We start from the raw sequence: 12,064 nt of genomic DNA on the forward strand, positions 1-12,064 counted from the left end.
TGGCAAACAGATACATGGTATTTTCATGTCTCTAATGAGACTCTGTTTTGTTCTCACTGAAACAGTAATTGTCTCTTGGGAATACTAATAAATTCAATTACTCTCACAAAATGTTTCTAACTAAATATTCAGAAAAATGTCATTTCTAGCATGTTTGATTCAAAAAGTTTTATGTATTCCTGAATGGGATTGTGTATAATAGAAAAACATAACTACTGTCTGTATCAGAAACATTCTAGCTTAAATATACCAGGATTTTGTCAAAATGAGATCACTGTTGCTAAGAAGAAAATAGCAAGTTTCAGATGAAAATAAATTTTTAATTTTGAAGAAAATGATCTCGACTTTGTCTGCTATGATTCATTAATGCAGCTGGCAAAATTAAAAATTTAGAAAACAGCAAAAGTCTCTGAAACTCATATATCTGCTCATTTATATTCTTAAATGTATTATACCTTCACATTCCACCCATTTGAAAGAAYATTCTAAAACTATCTGCAATTTAAGAGCATGACCATGATGTTATACAGTTGATCAGTAATTTTCTCATGTTGGAAGTTTATAATGATGCATTTCACCAGAGGCTAAAGAAAATCATCCTTCCCTCAGCACCCACCAAATGAGCAGGGAAACATCTCCTCAGCAGAGAAGAACTTGCATTTAAATATCTGTTCCAAACTAGACACAAAACCTGAAGACAGTCCTTTTTGCTTTTTTTTTTTTTTTTTTTTTTTATGGCTAAGTCATTACAAAATTCCTGCTGCCTTCAATTATTTTAGGGTATACTTTCAATTATCTGCTTTAGGGTATACTATCAATTATCTTCTAAGTTTGTTTTTGGTGGGTTTTTTTTTATAAGATGTGTTGACTATTTGAATATGTCCTACAATTATTTAGTTTTCTATAATTCAAAGATAACACTCAAGGGTCAAAGGGCATTATATTGTTTGGTATCCATCAATCAAGTATTTCTATACAGATAGTAAAATGCAGTTTCCTATGTCTCTTCTTTTTACATACTACACTATTTTGTTTTAGAATCTATTTTTGAAAATACCATGTAGGAATTTGTGCTTTTTATAAATTACTTMGTAGAAGCTCTTACAGGTGCATGACTTGTTATAACTAATTCCACCAGAAATTATTTACCTGGTGGATGATACAGTTGACAAACAGTAAATACTGAAAGCGTCTCTATAAAGAAAGAGATCTTTCTGATATTGTTCCAGATTTGAAAGAGATCTTCATTTTATTTAAAACAAAACCCTACCTTTGTCAAATATTAATCTGTAAACAAGTATTGTAAGTTTCAGCTAAAAAGTCACTTTATTTATGAACAAGATGTTCCTTACATCTTGTAGGAGCATTACTTTTTATTTTCCTTTGGCAGTAAAACCCCTCTTTTTAGTTTTCACCTTATCCATATAGTGCTAAACACCTTTTATTTTCTCAAGAAAGACAATTCTTCCACCACATAACAAGCAGTGATAGTTTAACAACTGCATATAAAATTACTTTAAATTCTATCCTATTTCCTCTCCACCTTGAGCTTTAACTAGCTTTGGCTAGTCTATGTTTGCCATTTGATATCTTTCCAGATCTATCTGCACCTTTCCCATCATCTCACCATGGGAATGGTGAAGTGGYTACTATTTATAAATCTGTGTAACAGACGTAAAAGTTACCTGATATTACCACTCACTGTTGATAAAAGAAGCCATCTAATTGTGAACAAGTTAGTAAAGGGAAAATGGTAAGTGGTGAAAGAGCTAGAAACACTCTGAACAAAGAGGTAAAAATGTCTGTTTATATATTCTAAGAGTGAAGCTTACAAATAAAACCAATATTTTAGGTGCTACTAGCTTTCAGGTAAGAACARTATTATTTTAATTTACTTTAAATATTTTATTTTAATACAACTACAATTCTACATAAAATTATTTTATAAGTTCATTATCTTGGAAAATTAACTGAATTAATGAAAAGTTAGAATTTTAATTTTTCAAGAAGTCCCATTATTTTCCTATATTTGACCACCATTCAGAAGACCACACAATTATGGTCTGGCAAGGAATGCCTGGGAAGGTACTGAGTTCATGAAAAGTGTATTAGCAATTTCAAATGTAGTTGATCAAGGAAGYGATGCATTTTACTGCTTTGTTAAATTGAAAGAAAAAGATATAACCTCCTGGTCTGAATACACTACTCACTCTTTTTTTTCATGCTGCAGCTTTGTTAATGCTATGTTAATCCATCTTGCCAATATCAAGCAAAAAATGATGGGATTAAAGYCTCAGAATGAAGAATAAAGAAACCCAAATATTGGTACAAAGAACATTCGTATGTTGGGACAAAAGCTACAAATGTTTTATCACTTCTCCAGGTGACCTTTTTGCTTTAATTAACAGTTATTTGAATGGGATAGYAAAACTGTTTCGTTCTTTAAGAATTCCTTCTTCAGTTAGTAAACATTTAGATTTAGTTCCTGCACAGGAATCATTCAGATTTAAGATTGTTGTAAACATACTTTTCCCCATCTCACGATGTTAGGGTTTTTTTAACAAAACTTGCAAATCTTTCTTTTGTAGGACTTGACACCTCGCTCTCCAGTCTTATGAGACTCAGATTGATTCATTTAGGGAATATCAATGATGAGCCAGTTCTACAAACATCCTGGGTAGAAGCTGCAGTACCCACAGGGTTAAGCTGCAGCTGAACAGTACTGCTGAGCAGCTCAGTGGCATCTCAGTACTGGATTTGGGCACTTAAAAGGACMAATGTGAGAATAAACCATGCTGTGGATTTAGCCCTGGAGAGCACAATTGTCTTAAGTGGATGTTTGCATTGATTTCTGCGGTCTACTTATAAGTTTAAAATAAAGCACCTTCTATTTTTCTTGGAAAACTGGGGATATAATGGATAATTATGAACAAAAATGTGTCATCTCAACAAGTTTTCACTGGGTTATGATCCTGCTTCTATTAACGGTGGCAGAAATGACAGTGTGAGCACAAGCAGACCCCAAAGAATGAGTTCATCCCTTTGAATTATATTTTTCTCATTTATATCAGACATTTTTGACAAATTTTTATGACTTTTAACTCATTTTTTAGAATTTGTGTGGCACTGGCACAGATTCCTGTAAAATGTGAGTGGCAATAATGTTAGAGAATTGAATCCTGCTGTTTTCACATAAATTAAATACAGAGGTTCATCCCATGCTGTGAGATCTCCCGTAGTGATTTCTTAATATCCTCCRGATCATTTTTCAGAGTTAATCTATGGGTAGTGTAAAAGATGTTATCATTTTTCCTGTTTCTGTTATAAGGGGGATTTAAGAACTGTCTGCTGTCCTACTGAAGGAGTGGAAAACATTCTAAAAATATTACCTTAATAAATCTCAGGCAAGGTTGTGGTGYATTTGCTTCAGCATATGACAAAATTTTGTTTCTAGGATCTATTCAACCTCATAACTTTTGTCTGTACTTTTCTTTCTTTACCCTCAAGAAAATGTCATTTACTAAAATAGAAGCTGATCAGGCTCATGTTAAACTCAGTAACAGAATTGCTGTTGAATTAAATAGGAGTGAGATCAGTCTCAGACTGAACGACAGCGAGAACAATTATGGAAGTGATTATACAGAAAAGGGAGATTAAAATTAACAGCTAAACAATTAAGTAGGAAATAAACTGAAGAATACATACAAAATTWAAAAGGCCAGATGAAAAACAAACAAAGGCTCTGGTTTCCAGAGACAAAGAAATAGATTAGAGGTCTAAATCCTTTTGCAGTTCAATTGAAGTTGAGTGTCTGTCTGCTGGATTTTCTTATAAATTCCTGGCCAAAACCGAACCATTTGAGCAAAAGAATTAGGCAAATATAAAGTCTAAAAAAAAAAAAAAAAAAAAAACCAAAAAAAACCCCCAAAAAAACGCAACAAGCCAAAACAAAACCCTGAGTTTTGGGCAATGCCTGAAGAGAATAAAGGGCATTGATAAGGAGTATATTATCAACTACTACCCAAGTATCAAGGCCAGATGATATTTGGTAGCACAGGGTCTAGTCCCAGTGGCTCTTGCCCACAGAGAAAACCACAGATTTGAGGTAGTGCTGTCCAGATGTTTTCYTTTTAGTCTGTTGCCTCAAAATTGGTTAGACAGAGAAAATATAAAGTGACGAGCAAACACAAAGCAGAATAAATAGACAGAAGTTCATAGTCCTCTCCCTCTCCCTGCTTGGCCTTTACAGGCAAATCCCTCTTTCTAGAGCTGTTCTCAGCCAGCTTTCAGAGTTTTAGCAAATTGCCTATCATCATCCTCACCCTGCAGCCTGCCTCCATCCCTAGGAACCCATTCCATAACATCTCAYACCTCTTGTTCTTCACTACAGTCCATCAATCTCTGTTTGATGTGCTTTTCAGGATGTCTCACCACTGTTGTAACACCCTGTAATCCCCACCCTGCACATGTTCAGGGTTTCCCTAGAAAAGGTGAAATGTGGACCATAGAGTTCCATTTTGCCTAGCTGTTCTCTCAGCATGGCAGGCATAAGAATATTTTAAAAATCAGTAAAAAAGAACAAAACCCGCCTTTCACATTCTTACATGTCACAGAGTCAAAAGTGTTCATCACCCATAATTAAGAGCAATACTAGTTGAAAACTCTAAGTGTTTCTGAATATTTGCATGCATTTTAGGACACATTTTAAAATACATGTTTGAGAAGATATAAGGTCTATAACATCTACTGATGCCATGAATGTACATGTTCTCAAGATGTCTGAGTGAGAAAAACAAATTCTGTRTAGTCACAAGCACACTGCAGTAGGGAGCTGAACTTTGTCAGTGGTCTGACAAATTGATATCTGTGCTCCTTCTCTTTTTCTGTCTCTCCATCCCACCCCAGTGTTTGGTTTCTTCTCTCTGCACAAAGATTGTTCCCAAATGCCTAAATCATGGCTGAGAGCAACCAACTGAAATCTGAGAGCCTGGGCAGATGGAAGTGTGCCAAAACCTTCATGCTTTTTTTTTTTTTTTTTTTTTTTTCCAATTTATCCAAGCCAAAACAACAACCAGTGAGATCCTCACTGAGGAATCACAATCTGGTTTTGGCAATGCATGTAAATTATACTAACTAATGAGATGAACATGACAAAGCACGCTTCATTTTAGTGCCTACATAAATTGCAAGACTTAGATCCTCTTGTATTTTATGTGACACCTTTGCAGAACTCGAGTGCAAAGGATGTAATTGAAAGACAATTTCTGTCTGCAGAATAGACATCTCCAACAAAAGCATGCATCCTGTATTCAGTTATTTAAGGCAGATCATTTGCCCCTTCCCAATCACTGCAGTGACCCAGTGCAGCACACTCTCTTGGAGAAAGTCCTGCTACACATCAGAACTACCAGGTCTGAGGAGAAGAGATGTTCACTCTACTACTGCCTAAAGAACCAAGCCCTTCTTTGTGGTGGTATGGATGTCTGAGTGCCATGAGGAGTACTTAAAACATCCTCAGCCCCAACTCAATGAATTGATTTACTCATTTGAGGAAGATGCATAACAGAAAAGCTTATGGTCATCCTCAGGACCACAGCAGTCTTTCATCCCATAGAAATTCCAATTGGCAAAGGCATTACTCATCTTAAATGCAAATCATGAAATTCTCAGTGGAACGCATTACAGAAGTCTAAACGTTATGATCTTATCTAATATTCTCTCTATTTTAAGTATCTCAATTTAGCATGTCACCTTAAACTCTATTCATAGGATATGTCACTAGCATTCCTAATTTTGAGTCTCTCTCTTCCATATAATGAATGCTTTCAAATATGTTTCCACTTGCTTGCATTTTCCAGCTGGCATCACATCTCATTTCACACCCTTACTTCTAACTTTTTTTTTTTTTTTTTTGCTATGATACCATGATAATTCTGAGATTAAAAACAAAGATAAATCATTCTCCTTCTCTCTCTCATATCTGAAACACTTTGTACTTTGGCATACATCTGCATGTAATGAAATACTGCATTGCTTTTTCTTGTTCTGTGCAACCAATAAAGTTGCTATTAAGCTAGACATGATCTAGTGGTTCAATAATACACTGACCACTTTCTCAGAACTCACTGCTCTGGATCATTTTAATTCCATATAATTGGAGTTTTAAAATATGATACCTAATCTCTGAATCTGACATGGAACTAAATTATGCTACATTTGCTATTATGAGTTCTTCCTGTGAAAAAACACAATTATTGTGTATTTAAATATATTTGATTACTTTTCCATGGAAAATGGGCATACCAAGGTAAAAACAAGTGGTTTTGGAAACCAATTACCCACTCTATCACTCTATCAACATTAGAGTCAACATTATATAATTTCCAAAACTAAAATAATATCCTTATTCAGCAAATTATTTGATTATATGTTTAAAGTGCTTTGCTGACTTTTAAATACATTTAAMACTTGTTTCTATGATTCAGCATAATGACTTATATACCATCCTTATATATCTTCCTACAACCAGTGCCTTACAGAGTGGAAAAATGGTAATACAACCTATCAAATAAATCTTTTGAAACTTTCAGGTGGTATTGGTGCAATTTTGGATCATGTTTCAGCGTCCTTGTAATATTACAGCATTAAGCAAATGTCATATATAGATATACATTGTAGAAAAATTTTAAAAAAATAGCTGAGGTTGCAAAGCATTTCACCCTCCAAAAAACACTACAAATAACATGCTATAGAGGAAACAAACCCAACACAGTTGAATGTAACACCTACAGTTTGGAAAGCATTTTTCCTGAATTTCTGAGWATAGAATCATAGAATGGCCCGGATTGTAAGATACCTTAAAGATCACCTAGTTCCAATCCCCTTYCTGTGGGCAGGGARACCTCAGTAAGCACAGAAGTTTTAAGGACCTCCTACAAGTGTAGCCAAAAATTGTCAGAAACTGAAACAGAGACCATATATAACATCCCTAATTAAGTGTACCGTCTATTGTGTATATCCTGCTACCCTGTTGAGATCTAATCACTTTTGAAATACAGAAGACAATGAGGGTGATTACTTGGCTTAGACAGGGGATAACACTAATGACAGCTTTATAGCTTTGCATGGGCTAATAAAACGTGAATCAAAATTTTTATTTCCATTCCAAAAGAATACCTCCCTTCATTGACATGTGGCTCTTCTCTCTGTCTGATACAGTTGTTACACCCTGACGGTTTGCCTCAATGGCTTTTTATGATCATTTTCCATTGTAGTTGTCTTTTTTTTAGAGACTAAGCCACAGTCTGATATAAAAYGGGAATTTTAAACTAATCTCTCATGGCTAGAATGAGTAATCAAAATCATGCATTTCCAGGGAGATGGATGATGAAAAGAGATTTGTCCTGCCTGATCCTATAAGCACTGGTATCTGTAAGCAGTCCTTATGAAATCCACTAAGCATATTGCCCACATGGGAATCKGGATGTTCATGACATGGAGCCAAAATGTATTCTCTGCACCCAGCACTTGGGGGATGTTTTGAGGAGAGGAGCAGAGAGAGAGAAGAATTTTKCAACAGACAAGTGAATTTGCCTCCCATATTTATGAATTTCCCAGCACTAATTCAAGGTTTTCTAGATACAATAGAAGCGCACCGCCATAGTCAGTGTTACCCCTGTAGAGATGACACCTTAGAGAAGCACAAGCTATCCTATTAAAAAAATATATAATTGGAGGAAGAAATATTTTAAGAATTATTTGAATAAGCAGGAAGTCAGAGAAACCTTCCCTGTTGGTGGTTACTGAAGGATTTGCTGCATCTGTGACTGCAGTACTAATTGCTGACAGGGCTGGGATTCATTGGATATATCAGTAGCCATGCCCAGGAAAACACAATCAGAAATACTTCTGTACTGGACTGAAAACCTGGAAAGCCAAGATTGGGAAGAAATCTCAGACTCTGCTCTGTTTATACAGCATTTGGCTATGTACAAAAATTAAAAATCTCTGYTTGAGGTATGTGCTGATATTTCTTAATCAAAGTTTGGCTTTGGGACACAGGATTCTTCCCCACCCCTTTATTTTTTTTGGTCATCTAAGTCAAGTAAGTGCAGATCTATGCCTCTATGGCAGACAAACAGACCTAACATAATGTGACAGATACAAACTGGAATAAAAGGAAGAGGTACGTAAGATTAGACAAAATAAGCAGCCCACAGTTAAATTTAGCTGCATTTAGAATATGAGAGTAGTTATTACATTTTGAGAGGCACATTAGAGAAAAATCAGATAGAAGAACTGTTCTAGCTCAGAGGCACAGGATTTTGGATGTTGGTTCATTTCTCAGAGTTAAGACTGAGCTGTTTCACATGTAAAGAAGGACTCAAATTTAGTCTTATATAGATACATTTGGCTGGAAATGTGTTTCCTAGAGCAGCCAGATGCTGATAAGTAYCTCTGGTTCCCACTTTCCTTCTGCTCAGCAGTGCATGGCTGCTTCCAGAGGAGGGTGGTGGCCCAGTCATGCAATGACTGTAGCCTGGCAGTGAACTCAGGAGCTCTGGGTACAAGCCCCTCAAGGCTGAGCAGACATCAGGACTTAAAAATCTGTGTCCCCTGCCACTGGATCCTTCTGCAAGACAGGGTGAGAAAGGAACGGGGATTGACGTGAACAACTAGCTTCCTAATGACACTTCTGCTCCATCAGAAACTGTTTCACAAAAAAAAGGGCATAATTCTTGGATAAAAAATGGATGATGTAATTTTCCATTTCCTATTGGCCCCAGTGTATTCATAGAGTTATGGACTAGTCTGAGAGAGGTGAACAGGACCACCCTTTTTAAATCTTGAAGGCACTTCTTTCTACTAGCTATATTTTGGATTAGAGCTCCAGTTGTAGGAAGATTGGATATTCTTTCCTTCTCTTTCCTTTGCTGCTCAAGTTTAAGTGTCTAACACACAGCTGTATCCATGCCCAGCTAGGGAAGGCGAGACTTTCCACAGACAATCCTGTAATTCACCCACAGTGTATCTTCCAGCCTATCTTGGCATGTGCTCCAGAATCTCCATAGTTTTGAAATTATCTAACTCAACCAGTCACAAGGTGTTTCAGTTCTGTAATGGTTCTRGCCACTATGGAGGGCTCCAGCTGACATATTGGGATGTATCTGCACCAACTAACTCTAGGTACACAACTTTCATTCTTTGAATTATCTTCTTGAAGTAAAATTTCACTCTTGCCAGTCATGACATCAGAAATTCAGACTCCTAAAAATAAGAGGTGTGGTGAACTGCAACTTTCTAGAGACATGAAGAATCAAAACGATAGTGAAGATCACTCCTAAGTCTGATATTTTCAGGCAACGGGTACAGCAGAGTCTTAGAATTTTCTGAGAAGACATTGGATGCATTTAAATGCTGTTCCATACTGCTTCTGCAAGGAATATCCTGGCAGTGAATTTCTTGCCCTTTCCCTTTCTTTGAAAAGGCCTCTGTAAGTCAGAGTAGGTGCATTTTGCACCAAGCAATTAAGACATTACAAGTTTCTGGGTGAACATATTTAATTTGGTTTCAGAGTTGCTTGTTTTGATTAAACTAGAAGGTATTCTATATGGATCTAGGCTTGTAAGAATTTAGAGTGTAGCCCGGAAACAGCAGAATTCTTTGGAGAATCAGCCAAAGAGACTGACTAAAGAGATCTAGACAAACAGTGGTCATGTAGTATAAATCATATGGAATGTATAAAGAAAACATAGTAGCTTTACAGGCATTAGAAGTCAAGCTGTGAACACAACCTTTAGTAAATCATCTTCATAGATATGAATTCAAAACAAGAATATACATCTACCCTTTCAGTCTGAGGTCAAATCCCAATGCACCTCAAGCTTTGAATAATACCAATAGCAACAACAATAATAATAACAACCACAACAACAACAATAATTATAACATCAACATCAACATCAACAACAACAACAACAACAACAACAACAATAACAACTACGACAACAACAATAATGATAACATCAACATCAACATCATCAACAACAACAACAACAACAACAACAATAATAATAACAATAACAATAATAATAATAATGATAATAATAATAATAATAATAATAATGATGAAGCTTTGTGCATGTTTTAGACCTTGGTCCCAAAAAATATCCCAGGAAAGAACTATGAGAATCAGTGATTTATTGGAATGACACATCCAGCTACTGAACTTTTCTGTTTGCATTTCTCACAGAGTCTCCTGTAAGACTGAATTAAACTAGAATTCAACTAGAATACACGGAATTACTTACTGTGCAAAGTGTCTCAAATGTCTTTTCGGAGACAAAGGATCCATCAAGACCAAAAAGAAAAATAGATGCATAAGAAAGCATCCCTCCAAGGATAATAAGGTTGTTCATGTAGGGACTGGACATCTTTATTAGTCTATGGACAAAAGGTGATAGTGCATTAAAGAGGAAAAAATTACTGTTAGGCTACTAGAGCAATAAAGAAGAGCTTTTTGTAACCAGGCAAACAGATAACCCTTCTAGAACTCCATGAAATCTATAGGCATGCACAGTATTTGCTGTTTTATAAAGTCTAGMATTGTTTCAGGTTTTTGAATGCTTAGTAAAAAGATCTTCTCTTTTACTGATGGATTAATTAGCTAGGGTTAATGTTATTAACAGGCAATCAAACATAAATTAGAAAATTACACTTTTCAGGCAGTATAAAAGAACTTAAATACAGTCTGTTTCAATGTGAATATATTACCTAGTGATTTCAATTAAATAGTTCTAAAATACCATCTTTCCACAGTTTTACATTTTCCTTACATATATATGTAGATAGATACATAYACATGACTGGTTTTACAAACACAGCATTAAATAAGAATTTGTGATAGAAGTAACATGAATGTCTTACTTCTGATTTCTGTTTTTGATGTTAAAGAACAAGAAAGCACTGGCCATTATCATTCCTAGGATTGTGAGGGCAGAGAGGATGCTGTAGAGAGGCAGGGAGATTTTGCGCAGCTCCTCCTGTATAATTGTTTTGTCCTTCGGAGGCTCAAGTCCTGGAATTACATGAAGAAAGAAAAGGCTRAAGCTCAACCAAATGTAGAATTTCTGCAAGAAACTTTGCTTCACCTAAGTATTATACCCTGAATTTGCACACTTAGCAACTGTGAACCACATAGTAGTGGATGAAATCATTGACTTTGACAGACATGTGTTAGTCACATTGATTGACATGAAGATTTGCATTTCTGGAGCAGGTGAATATCCTCTTTGGAAGAAAAAACACAACAAAACTCCAGTGCAGAACCCCATACTTGCTAAGTAGCCTCATTTTAAAGTAAATAAACACTAAAATGCATACTATGAGTGCAAATTTTACCAGGAGGTTATGCTTTTCTGAAACAAGTGACAGAGCAATGAGTGGAAAACAGAAAGCATCGTTTCTGTGCCCAGTGTCATTGCCAGAGCAAATTCAAACAGCCTGTCTGGAGATCATCCTTGGTGGAGCATCACTGGGACAGGGACTGATGGCCCTGGGGCTGAAATGTGATCCTGGGCTGTGGGCAAGGTGGGGGAGTACCTGGGAGGAGGGAAGGGAAGGCTGTTGGTGCCCTAAGGGTTCTACAGAAAGGAACAATATGGGGAAACAGATAGCAGAAGTTTTATAGGGACAGATTCACTTTGCTAAACCCTGCAGATGTGGATTTGAATGTCTGAACTCAAAAACTATGTTTAAAGCTGTGTTATTCATTGACAGTCAGCTCCAGCTAATTAAAGGCTTCTCAGTTTAATGAGGAGAATCCCTTTCCAACAACTGCAATGAAGCTCTGCAACCCTGACTTCCCACACTCCATTTCACCTGTTTACTAAKTTTTTCCTTAGTGCAGGAGATTGGCAAAAGGCCTTTTGCATTGCTGTGTTCCTTCAGAAACAGATTTGTGTGCCCTCCAGTGCCTGAGACTGTCCATTTGCCCCCGCTCTCCACGGGGCTGTGTGGGTACAAGGGCTGAGCAACTCCACTCATGGCACGGCTGCAGGAGCAG

At 36.4% G+C, this 12,064-nt stretch overlaps 1 protein-coding gene across 1 annotated transcript in view; it reads right to left on the reverse strand.

Moving 5' to 3' along the window:
• The window catches only part of LOC130575509 (gamma-aminobutyric acid type B receptor subunit 2-like), a 222,246-nt gene that overhangs the window by 18,802 nt on the left and 191,380 nt on the right, over positions 1 to 12,064 (reverse strand). The window contains exons 10-11 of the mRNA XM_057369433.1: positions 10,927 to 11,077; positions 10,311 to 10,443 (exon numbers count right to left, since the gene is read on the reverse strand). Of these exons, the coding sequence (XP_057225416.1) occupies positions 10,311 to 10,443; positions 10,927 to 11,077 (284 nt within the window). The remainder of the gene's footprint in view (positions 1 to 10,310; positions 10,444 to 10,926; positions 11,078 to 12,064) is intronic.

The sequence above is a fragment of the Malurus melanocephalus genome, unplaced genomic scaffold (assembly GCF_030028575.1).
Source record: "Malurus melanocephalus ecotype Western Australia unplaced genomic scaffold, MMel_1.1 scaffold_110, whole genome shotgun sequence".
In the NCBI taxonomy this organism is placed as follows: domain Eukaryota; kingdom Metazoa; phylum Chordata; class Aves; order Passeriformes; family Maluridae; genus Malurus; species Malurus melanocephalus.